A 17,076-nucleotide genomic window follows, 5' to 3' on the forward strand; every position below is an offset into this window, starting at 1 on the left:
GTGCTGTACTAGTAACGAATTGGCACGTTCTGTTTACTTGACAAACCTTACTGATTGGCCGTGTCGGGTGGTGGCGGATTTAACGACACATTTATATATTTACGCGATTTAACCCAAAAAAAACCTTTATTATGGAAGCCACTGGAGTGTTTAGTTTGTTGTCCTTCCCCCCCCCGCACCTCTGATTATCACGGTCGGCCGCGTGGCGGTGCGAGAGAAGTTCAACATACATACATTCAACACTATGATATCATGCATTTGATATAACTCACGATAGGAAGACATGAAAATCCATGTTCAACTTTCGATATTTGGGTAAAATCCGTTGATGAAATATGCAAATGTGAGATGTGTGAATACCCTGCCCATAACATGAACCACATGCAACAAAAGTGTTACACTTTAACCTCAACGTAACTTTTTTTGTTATATCTTCTGGCAGACCGAAACACTAAACTAATTAAACTAACCAATTTTTTTTTATTTTTCCAGGTAAAGCCCCACTGAGCTATGTAGCTCTTTTTCAGCAGCGACCTGGCCACAAAATGATAGCTCAACGAAAGTGGCCTTATCATCATCGTCGTGTGTACATTTATAGCAGCAGCCAAATAATCTAAATGCCTGATGTTCATTCTAAATGCGGAGGGAAAAACCGGAGGACCCGGAGAAAAATCCCTCTGTGCCCGGCGAGTTAGTTAACATCTTTCGGCACCATGGCACAGAGGAAGAGCCTGAGAGGGTGACGCTCGATGGACGAGAGAGCGAGAGAGTGGGAACGGTGCGTGTAACCGCACGCTCGGCTTGGCGCGTGCTCGTGGCGTGCAGGCATCGGATGGAGGAGGGCCTCACAAACAACTGGGCACAGAGGCTCAAGCTGTTCATGTGCTGCGCCAGAACCAAGGACACGCAGACCGTAAGTACTCCGCGGGTCACCTGCCGCGGCCTCACCTCGCTTCGCGATTACGAGCTCAGTCGACCTTACGTTCAACAGTGGTTTGCTTGCATCATCCCGAGGGTTCTCTGCTCTGACACTGGTGAGACTAGGCCGTAAAGCAGACTGTGTTCAGGTAATTTGCCAATCGGTTTCAAAAGCGATGCATATATTAGCAGTTTGTGATTGTTCACCAGAAGTACTCTGTGTGGTTAATGCAGAGTTTGATTCCTTGCAAAAAGGTTTCTGTTTGGTGTTTGAACATTTTAACACCTGTTTTATTGCCAGACAGGGCAAAACCTCTTCTTAATTTTTCAGTGTTTGCGCATTCTATAACAGCGCGTTTTTAAGTTGAAAGACAAACACAGGATAAGCGGCGGTGCTGTGAGAAACGGCCCGTGAATCCTGCAGGGCTGGGGATGTGTTATGATTATTACATCTACTACTATTATTACTACTACTACTCTTGCTTTACCCAGCAATGCCTCGCCGAGTCTCATGAAATATTTTTTAAAGAACGGTCCTCCCGCCAAATTGTTTGTAGTTGGGGGGGGGGGTGCGATGATTGTATAATCCCGATCGAGTAATTTATGTATATTCCTGGTTCTTTTGGTAAAGTCACGTGGAAGGGAAACGATAAAATAATACAAATATAAACCAATGAAATTCTCACGACGTTTCGACTGCAACACAAGCAATCATCATCAGATGTGAAAGCCACAGCAAGAAAAAAAACCCGCCACTTTTTTCAAATTGTTCTTGCTGTGGTTTTCACACCTGATGATGATTGCTTGTGTTGCAGTCGAAACGTCGTGAGGATTTTATTGTTTTATATTTTTATCATTTTGTTTCCCTTCTACGTGACTTTACCGAAAGAACCAAGAATATGAATTCCTGCAGTCACGAAAGCTTTAAATAAAAATTTAATTTATGGATGTTTGACAAGGCACGTGGTGATGCATCAATTAATATTATACACGCTTCGAATTGTGCATGCAAGAACCGTTGATTTATATTTTTTTAAATATACGTTGCACGTAATTGCTTGACATGCGCTCTGCAGACATTCTCCCCTAGTTATATGTAACCTAATAAAAAATAAAAAGGTTACATCCACTGTACTACAAGCGATGAGATCAGCTCGTGCGCAGGTGCTAAGAAGGATTGTTACATCGCGGAGGGCAGAGGAGCGACGCTCGCAACAACGAGCGAAGCGCCGGGTGGCTAAAACAACTGCAAGTTGGCACAGTAGGGGGCACAGGTGGTGCAAGCATCCGCCGGTCATATCTGTCAGTCAACCCATGGCACCAACTGGGTCTGTTCCGTGACCTTCTGCCACGTCACGTGGCCTTAAAGCGCACACAGCCATGGTGATGTCACCGCCAGTTAGTGGCGAATGGCGGTGGTTGTTGTTACATCTCAGGATGTGGAAACTGGTGGCTCCTTGGGGAGGGAGGTGGGGGGGGTGATGGGGGGGTTTAATCCAGCAGTGGATCGATTGTGTCTGATGATGATGATGATGAAGGACAGTCGAAAGCCCTGGGAACAGTATGAATAATTTGCACCTGAAAGATATGGGGAGTGGGGATGATGTAGATTTGATCATTCGTACATCAGATGGGGTGCTGCAGGTTTCATCAGTTGATCCTTATGGCTGTACCCCGGGGAAATTAAATATTTTATATCTGGGACACTATTTTTTTCCAGGGGTGTACTTCACTCCACGACTGGGATAGCCAATCAATCTGAAATCGGTGCCACACTCCGCGATGTCGAAACACCCAAACATGAGCATAAAAACTGAACGCTTTCGTGACTACAGGAATTCATATTCTTTGGGTCTTTCGGTAAAGTCACGGTCTTTGAACCTATCTATGTGACTTTACCGAAAGACCCAAAGAATATTAGCGTATCGAAAAATTCAGCTCTGAATAGTGCATCGTGTACAGCTCGTCGAGATGAGTCGATTGCCGCATCGCCGACCATCAACAGACTAAAAATGACCGCATCACGGACGTTGTGCGAGAGCCGGGGCACTATGGAACCCCGGGGTACCGCCATGAGGTTCAGTTGTTACTCCTGAATCTCTGCAAAGATGTAATTTAATTCACTAAACGTGCGGGAATAGGGCTTTCGCTCTGACCGGGATTAGTGCACGAATATTTGATATGGTCGGGGGTCATTGTCGCAGCAAGGGTCAGACACGGTGAGCGTGTCAAAGCTCGTTCTGATCAGCAGCCCCCGCTGTCCATCAGCGAGGTGTCGCGACTCTCCGCTCCCACGCGGCCGGCACGTGACGCGTTCCCCCACGGCCCTGACCCAGGACGCCTACTCCGAGGTGGCCGTGCTGATGGCCGAGTTTTTCCGGGACTTGGACATCGTTCCGTCGGACATCATCGCCGGCCTGGTGCTCATGCGGCAGCAGCAAAGGGCTCGGAGGAATGCGGTGCTGGACGAGGTGAGTGTGGGCTCCCATTCACTATTCATACGGACTGTACCACTGGCACATCCGAGCTGAGCCGGCGCGGGGTCTCCGCAGTGTGGGTAGGTTTTTTTTTCCCACTGGCAATTTACCGTGTCCAGCCGGACACCAAACCGTTATTACGCTTGGCCTCGCGAGACATTGGAATCTGACTTCTGGTTCCAGGGGCAGAGCTTGTAAATTTCGTCATACATTGTACGTATGTTGAACTTCTTTCGCACCGTGCGTAGCCAACCGTGCTAATCGGAGGTGTGTGGGGGGGGGGAATGACAACAAACTTAACCACAGAAAGCGGCTCTCTAAAAGAAATTAGTTTGTCAATCTGGATGATTTAAAAAGTGCATAGCTGCAGCAGTCTCTTCCTAATATCGGAACGAAAGAGCGTTCCGGACGGCCCGCACAAGTGCGCCCGAAAGCGTTGCGTTGACACGAGACCCGACTCGCTCACGGTGCACGACAACGAGTGGCACGGCTCGGGTTCGGCAGTGGAAAAACAAAGCGGGCATTCTCCTGGGCCACGTCTCGCTGGCTCAGTGCAGCGCCGCCGCCGTTTGTTCTTACAGTGGATGATGTTATTGATTTTCACCTGGGTGTGTTTTTTTTTCTCTCTTCCATATTTCTAATCTTGTATTTGTCCTTCGCGTTAGAAGGGTGTGATATGTTCTCAGCTGGCTTGTTTTGTGGCATTTGGTCGTATTTCATGATCAATCCTCTAAGTGGGGTGGGTTCCCCTGAATTGGTTGGGCTAATGCCATTATGATTATTATTATGTCTGAATAAAATCAACTTGGGGAATTTGTTTTTTTTTCTAAATAAACCAATACACAGGCAATTATCCTCCCAGCTGAAGAGTGTGACCGTCTGGAAGATCAGTTTTTGTGTTCTATCGGGTACGAGCCAAATAAGTCTCCTTGACAAGGGAGACTTCAGATTAAATGTTAGAAGTGACACAATATGGGAGGGATAAAAAAAAACGAATGTAAAATATTTTAAGTGCAAACAACGAATTTTAGAAAACCGGGGGAAACAAAATTGGAAAGGGAATCCAAACTCCAGGAGTCTTCCCAATATCAAATCTCTGTGCAAGGAGTGGGCACACCTCGATTCTCAAGCTTACGTTTATACACTCATTGAATCGCGTTTGTAAGAATCGCGTTTTTTGTGTGTGTACAATTCATGTAATGTGTCTACGTGACCTCTGCAGCAACACACTCTTGGCCATCGCTGAAATTGAAAACAAATAAAATAAAAACGTGTTCTTGAATCGGATCACGATCGTAAATCGCGTCAAGTCATAAAATCGGCAAATTAATAGATAAAGTTTGCATCTTCTTAGTTATTTCGGTAAAGTCACGTTGAAGGGAAACAACAAAATAATAAAATATATATAAAACAATAAAAATTCTCACGACGTTTCGACCATAACACAAACGGTCGTCTTCAGGTGAGAATTTTTTTATTGTTTTATATATTTTATTATTTTGTTGTTTCCCTTCAACGTGACTTTACCGAAAGAACTAAGAATATGAATTACTGCAGTCACGAAAGCTTTAAATCAAAATTTTAAGTTTGCATCGTTTATATTTGTTTGTATGCTGAACGTCTTTCGCGCCGTACGTAGCCAAGTGTGTTGATCGGCTTAGGTTTGGCCACGTAACAATCTGACCAAATTTGTGACCTTTTAAAGCCCTCCTCCACAATACACAGCCAACCAAACAAATGTAATTCTAATGTGCACAAGCGTTTAAAAAAAGCGCAAACATTTTGGTTGTTTCCGCTCATCCATAACGGTGAGTTGAAGAACGATCCTCACAACCAAATCTCGCGATAAGACCAGACGCTTTGTTTGAAACTGCGTCATATGTCAGCGGGACAAGCTCCGGACCGTCAAGAGTCCGCAGTCCAGAGTAACGTTGGTGCACGGTGCTTTTTTTTCAGGAATATTTTTGCTGTTTTTTTTTTCCATGGATTTTCTGTTTGCACAGTCACATAGTCACTTTAAGAAGTTGTTCGTGTTTTTGTTTTTTTGTTTGTTGTGGTTTGCACCCGATTCAAGAGCCGGATGGCTCACAGGGCTATATCAAAATAAACTGAACTGAACAGGGCAGAATGCGTTTGAGTATTGGGCTTCTAAACCGTTAGCGGAGCAGGTTACAAAGTGTGTGTGGTGCGATATGGCGTGGAGTTGGCACGGAAGTGTGGGGGAGAGCAATGCCCTATAATGATGTCTAACCATCGCTGCTGTCTCTTGCTCCTTGTGTTGTTGATCTATAGGCAAACAATGACATTCTGGCCTTCTTGTCTGGAATTCCCATCGCACGGAAGACCGAGTATCTGGACCTCAAGAATTCTGTAAGCAGCGCACTCCATTTAATTAATTTTCAATCGGTCACTTGCCGCACGTTTAAACGAGATGAGAGCCCAATCGATATTTTTGTTTGTAAGATGCACCGAGGAGAACCGTTCGTTGGCTTAATCGTTTCAAAAATACTGATTACAACCCTTTTGTCAATCCCACTGCTGCTTTAACAAACTGCAAGTCCGTGTCGGTCATGGTGGTTGATTGAGCATACTTCACCGTTCTGGTGAATGCTGGTTGGTGAAGATGGCGTGCGAAAGACCAGTTCAGACACCACTTGCCACCGATGTTAGCCGTTGCCGGGAATCAATCTCAAGTCGCCGGGTCCATAACACAGTGCGTTGACCGTTGCACCACCACTCGGTTACAAATCATTGTCCCCCGACCGGCAGACTAATGTCCGCTTGCAGGCCAAGTGCTGAGTCGCCTTGGGCCACACAGGGACAGCTGCCACTGGGGGGAGGGGCTCACCATATGTGTCGAGATTTAGTTGTGTGACGCAAGTCGCTTATCGCGTCCAAAGCGCTCTCCGAGACGCTCCGGTTTCAAAGAGCATGCCATCAATAACAGTAACATTATCATTGTCATCGTTATAATGGGAAAAAGTTATACAAACTGGTGAATGTTTTTTTTTCTTTCTGGCTTCTGAGTCCAGCGCCCGCTGACCTGCGGTAGTGACGATGTGTCGTGATCACTCGGCAACTGGGCTGCACTGCATTGATCCCCCATCGACTTGCATCAGACTTGGCAGGCTCTGCATATTTTTTTTTTATATTTCATGCATTGAGATCACTTTAGCCACTCGGGTCGCCTTCCTATCTGCGATGCAATATTTCCGTTTGTATTGAACATGCAAGCCCATCATGACAATAACAAAGAACTGCCTCCGTAGCCCGGCTGTAAGATGTGCTGGCATCATGCTCTATAGCATCCGAACGGTGAAGTAATCCAGAATAATAGTAGCAGTGGTAGTGGCAAATCCGTGCGCACCGTACAGCCCTCTCATCAATCCAGTGCCGGATGAGGGCCTCTATCACGCTGTGCGGGGCCATGCTGGTCACTTGCCGGAACTTCAACCCTGGTCAGTGTGCGGGTTGGTGCATGCGCGGGTAAAACGTCGCGTTAAAGTGCTGCACAACAACGGACGTTGCTGCGCCGCCCGTCCCGCCTTGCCCGCCTGTCCTCCAGTTGGTCACCTATCCCCACAAGCCCCGTGGCAACCCGCAAGCCCCGTGTGGGGTGCCCCCATCCGAGCCTCGGTCTATGCTCAACCCCAGCTTAGAATTTGGAGGTCTTGGACGAAGACCGGTCACATTCCGGGTGACCTGACAATGGTTTGTTTAACTGTCTGGAAAAAAAAAAGCTTTGCCGCAGCACGATGTAGTATTTGTTTTGTCAAGACATTTCTTGAAGCGGCGTTTTTGTTTTGTGCGAGGGGGGGGTTCGCACGCTGTGACGTCTCTTAATATTGTGCTTTGTGTAGTCGTGAATAGCCCGAGTGAAGGTTTTTCTTTCTCTCTCACTCGTTTTTTCTTTTCTTTGGTCACTCATGTTGGCTGCAGTTTGGCATGGAGGGGTGGGCCCTCTATTCGGAAGCAGAATATTTATACTGGAGGAATCCGATGAGCTACAAAGCTCTTTTTCGCAGATGTCCAGTACGGGCGGGTAAGAGCGTTACAACAACAAACAGTAAAAAAAACACATGATAGTGGTCCAATGTATAAGAAAGGTAAACGAATCACCCAAACATACAGATACATCTAAACCATCCTACAAGGCAAAGCCCACTGAGGTATGAACTTATTTTTCAGAAGCGACCTGGCCACAAATGATAGCTCAACAAAGTGGCCCATGATATGGACATTTATAGCACCAAAATAATCTAAATAATCTTAATACTAGTGGAAAACTTTCATCCAGCAGTGGATAGAGAATGGCTGATGATGATAGCGATGGTACATTTTGATCAGTTTCTCAAGTAGAATATATTTTAGAAGGATGTCTACATTTGACTTTGTCTTATACATTTTCTTAAAATATTTTTATCTCATGATTGGCACTTGTTCAGACCCCAAAAAACAATAATTGCAAACCCAGGAATTGTCACACAGCTGATATAGTCTTAATTGCTGTGGTGATATGGCATTGTGTGCCACAGTACAGACTTAAGTACCTAATCACTATTCTTTGGGTCTTTCGGTAAAGCCACATAGATTGATCAAATAATAAAAAATTATAACAATAATAACAATATCACGACGTTTCGATAGCAACACAAGCAATCGTCATCAGGTGAGAAATATCGCGGGGGAGCTACTGAGAATATACCTAATCCCTTTCTTTATCGCAACTTCACGTGGAAAAGGGTGGCTTGCGCTAAATGATATTCGCGCGCAGTGAGTGAATGAGATGAGCGGACAATACCTCTCATTCGTATATATCCGTCCCTCCACGTAAAATAAAAAAAAATGGGTGTTTTTTTTCTAAAGACCAACCCATCGGCCCACCACGGCCTTCTGGGAGTGCTTCATTTCAGGAAGCGTTGATTCACTCGGTAGCCAAGCCAGAACGTCACGCTATGTGCATACAGCATGCACCGCGTAAGCTTGTGTACACCGTGCACCGTGCTTGCGTACGCGGCGCGTACAGCGTGCACCGTGTAACTTCAGCACGTTTCATTTTTGCAAGCAATTTCAATAAACCGTAAATGATCGATTCTCGCAACTTCATCAAAGTATCGCGCACGTAAGAATAATTGTTTTCAATCGATGAAACGTGCACTCTACACACTCGGTTGATTTTGAAAAGCGTACATTAAGCCTTTAACTTGACTACGTCGCTCGATTTTTTTAAACTCCCCGATGTTTTTCCACGTTGTTTCAGTTTTCTATTCTGTGCTGCGTTCCGTGTTGGATAAGCGACACTGTCAACTCTAATTATATGAAGACACCTCCTTTGACGGGGTAGAAAATTACATTTGTTATTAAAAAAAAAATCTCTCACCCAATTGAGATCCAATTATACGCGACTGCCATCCTGCCCCCATGACGTGAAGTGGGTTAACATAGGTGTAGGGGGCTGTAAATTATTTCAGAAGATGGGGTAACAATGGTTCCTGTACAGCCCATCAATGCGGGACGGATCCCTGCAACTTGAGGGCACAACGACCTTTGCTTTTTATTTCAATGCAAAGTGTGGTGGCAGTCTGACACAGGCTACCACACAACACGAGATGGAAGTGGATTCACGACTGAGACTCTTCAAGGGAGGCCTCATGAAATTCTTGAGCCCCCCGGTGGAAAGAAATTAACTACCTCGCCTGGTATACAGGAGGTTGTGGGTTCAATCCCGACCCTGACAATGGCTGTATATTTGGAGTTTGCGTGTCTTCTGTCTCCCCATCGTCGTGTGGATTTGTCCCCGGGTCCTCAGGTTTTTCCCTCCACATTTACAATCAACATGCGTTTAGAGTATTTGGCTGCTATAAATTTCCACGTGATAAGCCGCTTCGTAGAGCTATCATTTGTGGCCAGGTCGCTTCTAAAAAAAGAGCTACGTAGATCAGTGGGCCTTACCTGGTAAAAAAAAAACTATAATCGATCTGCTACTCACAATAAAACGGGGCTGAATGGACTGAATGGGCCCCGTCTCGTTTGCAGCCTTGTTCTTACGTGTTTTTGGATGCCAATTATTATTATTTTTCTCATGCAAAATGGCCTGGCAGATATTTCCACACGTTGGCTGTCGGGCTCTCAGCAGCGCGTTTGTGTTTGTTTTTAAAGATCCCTAATTTTTGACAAGGGGAGGGGCGTGTCACGGTGGTTAGCGCGCGCTGCGCTGTGGAACCGGGTGATCCCACGTTTGAGTCCCACATCATCTTCTTCGCCCATGGTCGTTGGCATCCCCCTCACCAACCCTCACTGACCTATGTGGTGAAGTATGGTAATACGACTCTCCCCCCCCTCCCCCCCTTAACCAAGACGGTATGAGGTGACCTTCATCCAGCAGTGGATTGACGAAGGGCTGTATATTATTAGAAAACATAAATGTATTTCCTCCTTTATCCAGCGGTGGGTTGATCGTGGCTGATGATAATGATGATGAAAGTTCTCGGCAAGAAATCCTGTGTAACGGTATGGGTGTGTGTTTTCCTTCCCGCATCTTAAATTAATGTGCTGAGGTGTTAATACACGCCGAATATTGTAGGGCTGAAGTTAATGTTATTTTTCCTGTCTATAGCTTGAAGTGTATGTATTAGCAAACTCAGGTGAAATGGGATTCTATTGGATGGTGTTAATGTTTAAAGATTATTGTGGTTGAACATGTAAACGGATTTCTCAGTGCATGGTGATATCATGCCATCTGCAAACAAATGTGTAATTTTTTTTATTATCAGAATCCGCATCTTTATTTATCCTGGATAAATCCGATGAGCCATGAAGCTCTTTGTCGCCGATGTCCAGTAGAATAACGAGTGGGTTTTGAAATCACATTCTCTACATGACGACGTACGTATGTACGTTGAACTTCTTTCGCACCGCCGCACGTCGCCGACCGTGCTAAACGATGAGAACAGCGAACCAAGGGAAATAAACCTTTCTCAATTCAAGTGGGCCATGTTTCGATGCGTCGTCTTCTGAGGCCTAAATGGTTAATTATCTCACGGGTTCGGCTTGGCAGTTTCACCTTTTAAAAGTTCAACGTCAGCCCGTCGCTGGTGCTCGTATTGATGCTGTCCTGTTTTTTTTAATTGACAATTTTTTTAATCGTCCGTTCTTGGGCTCGTTTCAATCAGGCGCTGCAGCGTGTAACAGATACGGCGCACTTATTTATTAATTAATCGCCGTAAATGATATTGAATTATTCCAGGAGCATAGCGATACTCTCCCTTCCCGGGGATTTTGAGTGGTGACATTATAAAAGGCGGATTCACTGTGCGTGGTCAGTGAAATTACCATGTTGATTGCCGTCCGATGAGTAACGTATGCACATATTCGCGCCTTCGATTAGCACGGTTGGCTACGTACGGTGCAAAAGAAGTTCAACATACATACACACATACGCACGTAAAGAAGGCCGTCTCGTGTAGGCCAATTAGTTTCAATGACAATGCGTATATAATTATCAGAGCATGTTTGTTTGCACGTTTTGCCACAAGTGCGTGCGGTTAATGCAGTAACTCGATTCCTTGAAGTAGGTTTCTATTTGGTGTTTGAACATCTTAACACCTCCTGTTTTATTTCCAGAACGATTAAAGCCTATTATTATTTTTGTATTATCTTGATTCTGGAAAAAAAAGGTCCTGTAGATATTCATATATACGTGAGCATACATGCATATTCAGTAGTGTATGAATATTCTTGAGCGTACAGCATTGTACGTTAACAAAATATCGTGAAGCATGTGATGTTCGCACGGGATAGATTTCCTCGTGACGAAGATGATGCCGGAAAGTATTACCGGTGTTCTGTCCGAGCTGGATTTTTTTCTCTCAATGTTCTTGTGGTATAATGTTTGTGAAGCGTTAATAGGACACTTTGCAATTTGGCATGTTTTGAAACGGAAGAATAACTTAATTGATATGATAATCGTGGCCTTCATGAAGCCGTTTTTTTTCATGGCGAGTGATACGTACAATTTCCTTTTAATAATTGCACAAGTGTGGCGCAATGGTGGCACAATGATGGTACAATGGTGGCACAAGGGTGGCACAAGGGTGGCACAAGGGTGGCACAATGATGGCACAATGGTGACGCAATGGTGGCACAAGGGTGGCACAATGATGGCACAATGGTGGCACAATGATGGTACAAGGGTGGCACAATGATGGTACACGGGTCTCGGTAATACACGAAGAAGCTGGGGGGGTGGGGTTGCATGGCAGTGGCGGCAAGAACTAGACATGGCAGCAATAGAAACTAATGGACCAGAAGCGTAAAATTGAATGAGGGTAGTATGAAAAAGCAGACTTTTCCATGAGGCTCCAGGATAGGCACCTTTCTGCAGGCATTGTGGTGCTGTTTGCAAGCTGCCTTGCTTCTCGGTGTACAGGAGTTACGTTAGCTGTAGGGGCAGGCATTGCAGCACAGGCAGCGTGCTGTGTTGCTTCTTGGTGAGTTTAATTAGCTGTAGGTGCAGACATTACGGCACTTGTAAGAATGGCATCAATTAGTGTTATCGGCTTCGGTGAAGGTAAGTGCAGGTTTTCCGCGAGGTGCGTTGTGGGCGCAGGTAAAAATTCGGTAAGAAGGAATTGTAAATAGCGAGTGTGATAGTGAATCACCGTGTAGGGAATGTTAACTTAATAATGTATAGGTGAATTTGTAAGCGTTGTTGGCCACGTGACAACAAAGCCACGAATGAGTGATGTATGAGGCCGGAAGTTGTTGGAGGGTGTGCAATTGTTTATCGTGATTGAAGCAAGTATCAAGAGTATGTGAGTGGTATTGTGTGCACATCGAAAATTACGTGAACGTGAGTGTGTACATGTGCATGCGTTTTTTCTGCTTCCCAGGTGATGTAGACTTGACGCATGTATCACACGTAGGCTTTCGCGACCAATATTATTCATAATCTAAACCAAAAAAGCTTTATTATGAATGTACTCAAATTGTAAATGTTGTGGATTTACTCTCCAATACACCGGTGGGCTGAAGTAGTAACTACGCTATACACTACGCTATACACTACACTACTATCCACTACACTACTATGCACTATACACTACACTACTATGCACTACGCTATACACTACACTGTACACTATACTAGTTACTAATTGGCGCGTTGTTTACGTGACATACCTTACTGGCTGTGTCGGGTGGTGGAGGGTGACGACACATTTATACTTGCGCGATCTACCCTAAAAACCTTTATTGTGAATCGATGTATGTAGTCGTAGCTCTTGTGTAGCGTCTGTCTTGCGTAGAAGGAGGTAGGTAGTGCTGGTACGTAGACGTAGATGTTTTAGAAGAGTAAATGTATTGTGTGAATATTGCAGCGTGTGTGTGTTGGAGGTGAGCTGTGCACGTGCAGGAATCGCAGTAAACGGCGGTAGTGGGCCTAATAATAGTGAAGGATAACATGCAGCGGCGTGGGGGTGGGGTGTGCAGATGTTAGAGGTGTTGCAGGTGAGCCGGGAAGGTAAAACACACTCACTCATCCGTGAGTATGCACGGGAAACTTTGGGGTGTGTAGGCTTCATGGTTTTGGCACAATTTGGTTCACACACACACACACACGCAAAGTCTGCTTTATATAGATTGCTGAAAGTCGTTTTTGTTCTTCCAGAATGTCATGAGCATGTACAAGGACGTGTGCTACTACATGCACTACGCGCTGGCTGCGTATGGGTGGCCCATGTACCTCATCAGGAAGCCGGCCTGCGGGCTCTGCAAGCTCATGGCCAACTTTTCGTGAGTATTCCGCTTCGCTGGCGCCAGCGTTGGTCCCTTACCGTGCTCTCGCGTTGCACACGAAGGCTCATGGTAGAACGCGGCGTAGTGGCGACACTCAAAATCTGCTTCGGGACACCAAAGGGGTCTCGAACTGTTACAGCAGTTGGGGAGCACAGGTGGTGGGCAGGTGGTGCATGTAGGCACAGGTGGTGGGCAGGTGGTGCACGTAGGCACAGGTGGTGGGCAGGGGGGGCATGTAGGCACAGGTGGTGGACGGGGGGGGGGCACGTAGGCACAGGTGGTGGGCAGACGGTGCACGTACGCACAGGTGGACGGCAGGCGGTGCACGTAGGCACAGGTGGTGGGCAGGTGGTGCACGTAGACACGGGTGGTGCGCAGGTGGTGCACGTAGGCACAGGTGGTGCGCAGGGGGGGCACGTAGACACGGGTGGTGCACAGGTGGTGCACTTAGGCACAGGTGGTGCTCAGGTGGTGCATCTCAGTCAGTCATCCCAAAACACCCGGCTCCGTCTCCGAGACCTCTCCGCTGCCGGCAGTGGCGATCCTTCAACACTGCACGCGGCCTCAAAGCGCCCCCTACCCTGACGCAAGCGCCGCGGTGACATCGCCTCCGCTTGGTTGGCGAAGGGCAGCGGCGGCAAGCTGTTGTTGTTGTTGTTGTCGCTGCTGCGCCGCGTGAACCGCGTCAGGTGCTGCTGCCTGGGCTACTGCGTGCGGAGGCACCGATTCTCTCCCAGCCTCACGGTGCAGGATGACAACTGCTGCCAGTGCAACGTGGCCGCGATCCGCCGCCACTTCCTGGACGAGGGCCTCTCGGGGGTGGAGATCGTCTTCGCCTCCATCCACGACGCGGTGAGAGCGCCGCGGCAGCGCCGGTCGCACGGCTCGTTGCGCGAGCCTCGTACGCACGCGTGTTGAACTTTTTTTCGCACCGCATGTAGATAACCACGCTAATCGGAGGTGTGCGGGGGGGGGGGGGAAGGACGACAAACTAATTAGTTTTCAATCTAGATTTTTAAAAGCATAGCTCTAGCGGGCTCCCTAATATCGGTAGGAAGAGCGTTCCAGACGGCCGCAGAAGCGGGTCCGGTAGTCTAAGATCAGCATGCAGTTAGCTTTGCCTTTTATTTGGCTATGTTGAACTGCAACATTTGCATTTTTCATCCGCAGATTTTATCTACATATGTAAAGTTGAACGTGTTATTTTCACGTCTTTTCTTTTGCGAGTTGTTTCAATGCATTATATTATAGTGTTTGTATGTACGTATGTTGAACTTCTTTGGCACCATACGTAGCCATCCGCGATAATCGGAGGTGTGGGGGGAAGGATTACAAACTAAACACAAAAAAAATTGCAGTTCGAAAGAAATTCGTTTTCAATTAGATTTAAACGTGGGATTCCTAATCCCGGAAGGAAGAGCGTTCCAGACGGCCGCAGAAGCGCATCTGAAAGCACAGCGCGATGCGGTAACCGTCTTTGCAGAAATGTATGCTGAACTTCTTTCGCACTGCACGTAGCCAACTGCGCTAATCTGAGCCTCGCCCGCACGGATGTGTTCACCGCGAGTTGACACCGCGCACTCTTGCCGACGAGGCTATCGTACCGGTGGCTCTTTGAGTTCTTCACCGGGTTAAACACACCAGTGTGCGTCCGTTGCTCTATCGCTGCAACGGGATGTCGTCGATCGGCGGGCACACCATGCTGTTGGGCGTGATCTCTCGCTTGACAAGAGTGGGTCGTGTGGAAGCTGCCATTATCCACTCCGGGAAATAAGCCAAAGCGGAGGTCGAATGATTTCATTCGCTCTGCCCGTCGGTCTGCCTGACTTGGCGTCACGAAGATGAGTCAATATAAATACAATTTCAGCGCAAAGTTTTTGTTTGCCTTTCTGGGACCCTTTCCCTGTAGGACTCCGGCCTAAATTGATCGAAGGGTCGCCGAAAACTTGGTGGTAAATAAATAAATATGCCCCGACGCTAAAATGGGCTGAGCCGCTTGCCCAAGGCGTCGCGTGCCGTGCGTGCATTGCATCCCCGGACGCCGTCTCGCGTTTTCGTGCGTCACGCGCTCCGTCCGACGTCACCTCGTTGCGCCGGCTCGGACGTTATCGTTATCGGCCGCTTGATCGTAAGCGCTCCCGAGGTCAAACACGCTTCTTGGAATCCGTGCGAATAAGCGTGGTTCACTTTCCTCGTTGCACGTTTCAAACGTCTTTCAGCCAGGCCAGTGCACCACGTTGTCATTCGTTTTTCGCGGGCTTGCCATTCCATGGCACGACAGTGAGTATTTGCGAGGGTGTCTGAAATCTGTTGATTTGTTGCCACTGCACCCGTTGTTGATCAATGCTGATTTCAGCCGCATAAGGGAGGTCTGAGTGCCACGAAATTCCATTCACACTGCACCTTGTCCAGAGCAACCGCCAAGCGCGTATTGCCACTCGGTACAAAGGGAGAGCGAGAGGGAGAGCGAGAGGGAGAGAGAGAGAGAGCGACATGGAGTAGGAAGAGAGAGGGTAGAGAAAGAGGGGGGGGGGCAGAGAGGGGGGTAGAGAGAGAGGAAAGGGGTAAGGAGAGCAGAGCGAGAAATATTTTGTTAAATCTTTCATTTAAAAGGGGGGGGTTACATAAAGCAAAGCATAAAAAATGATGAACGAAGCAAAGTGCCGACTACAACGAGCATCTTCTCGTTTCCTCTGATCGTAAAAAAGAAAAAAAAAGAGAGGCAGCAGGTTAACCCTCCGCCTTAAGATCTTGGATTATATAATAAATAATGAAATCCAGAGACACTGTGGGGAGGATAACGGGGTAGGTAAATAGAGGAGGGATTAATGTTTATTTTTAGGCGTACAGGCTCGTTGAGCGATGACAGTCAAAGCACTGGTCTTCACTTAATATTGATTGCACGTCCTGTGTTTTTTTTATATATATACACTGAGCTGTCTATGGCTGGTCTGCGCTGTCCCATAAACCACACTCACTCTATACTTGGCTGCAGCAATTACAGCGTGCGGCTTGTGAACACGCGTGTTCCCGTGATTTGGTTGAAATGGGAAATGCAAATCCGTTCGACAAACCAAATCGTACTTGCGCGTCGAGCACGAGTGGAGTGTAACATAGGAATAGGTTTTACCCTTTTAACTGGCACAAAAACTGACACCTTTATTCAAGGCATCATGTTTGCAAAAACCACAACACAAGCAGTCAAATTCAAGGACTGTGCATATTATTATCAGAGTTGTCTTTTTTGTTTGCATTCTGACTGCTTGTGTTGTGGTTTTTTTGCAAACATGATGCCTTGAATAAAGGTGTCAGTTTTTTGTGTGCCAGTTAAAAGGGTAAAACCTATTCCTATATCTTGTTTCTGGCAAAGGAGGTCTCATAATGTTAATGCTCACCCCGAGCCCTCAATACTCTGATAGTGCGCTGTTTTTGAGTTGTACGCCTTTTGGCGTCTTCTGGTCCAACACCAATGGAGACTGGGCTCTAAGAAAAGCCGTCTCGGGTGTGGACCAATCAAATTCAAGGACAGTGCCAATATCATTATCAGAGTTGTCTCTTTTTGTTTTGCATTTTGACTGCTTGTGTTGTGGTTATTGCAGACATGATGCCTTGAATAAAGGTGTCAGTTTTTGTGCCAGTTAAAAGGGTAAAACCTATTCCTATATCTTGTTTCTGGCAAAGGAGATCTCATATTGTTAATGCTCACCCCGAGCCCTCAATACTCTGATAGTGCGCTGTTTTTGAGTTGTACGCCTTTTGGCGTCTTCTGGTCCAACACCAATGGAGACTAGGCTCTAAGAAAAGCCGTCTCGGGTGTGGACCAATATAATTCAAGGATAGTGCCAATATTATTATCAGAGTTGTCTCTTTTGTTTGCATTCTGACT

The 17,076-nt window shown here is 46.6% G+C and overlaps 1 protein-coding gene across 3 annotated transcripts in view; it reads left to right on the forward strand.

Moving 5' to 3' along the window:
• DAGLA (diacylglycerol lipase alpha) overlaps positions 1-17,076 on the forward strand; it is a 90,323-nt gene that overhangs the window by 39,728 nt on the left and 33,519 nt on the right. For all 3 annotated transcript variants that reach the window (XM_032958006.2, XM_032958005.2, XM_076068501.1), the window contains exons 6-10: positions 826-913; positions 3,255-3,389; positions 5,688-5,765; positions 13,063-13,187; positions 13,880-14,042. In XM_032958006.2, the coding sequence (XP_032813897.2) occupies positions 826-913; positions 3,255-3,389; positions 5,688-5,765; positions 13,063-13,187; positions 13,880-14,042 (589 nt within the window). The remainder of the gene's footprint in view (positions 1-825; positions 914-3,254; positions 3,390-5,687; positions 5,766-13,062; positions 13,188-13,879; positions 14,043-17,076) is intronic.

Source organism: Petromyzon marinus, chromosome 21, assembly GCF_048934315.1.
Source record: "Petromyzon marinus isolate PM22_M1 ecotype Great Lakes invasive population chromosome 21, UKy_Petmar_22M1.pri1.0, whole genome shotgun sequence".
Lineage (NCBI taxonomy): Eukaryota > Metazoa > Chordata > Hyperoartia > Petromyzontiformes > Petromyzontidae > Petromyzon > Petromyzon marinus.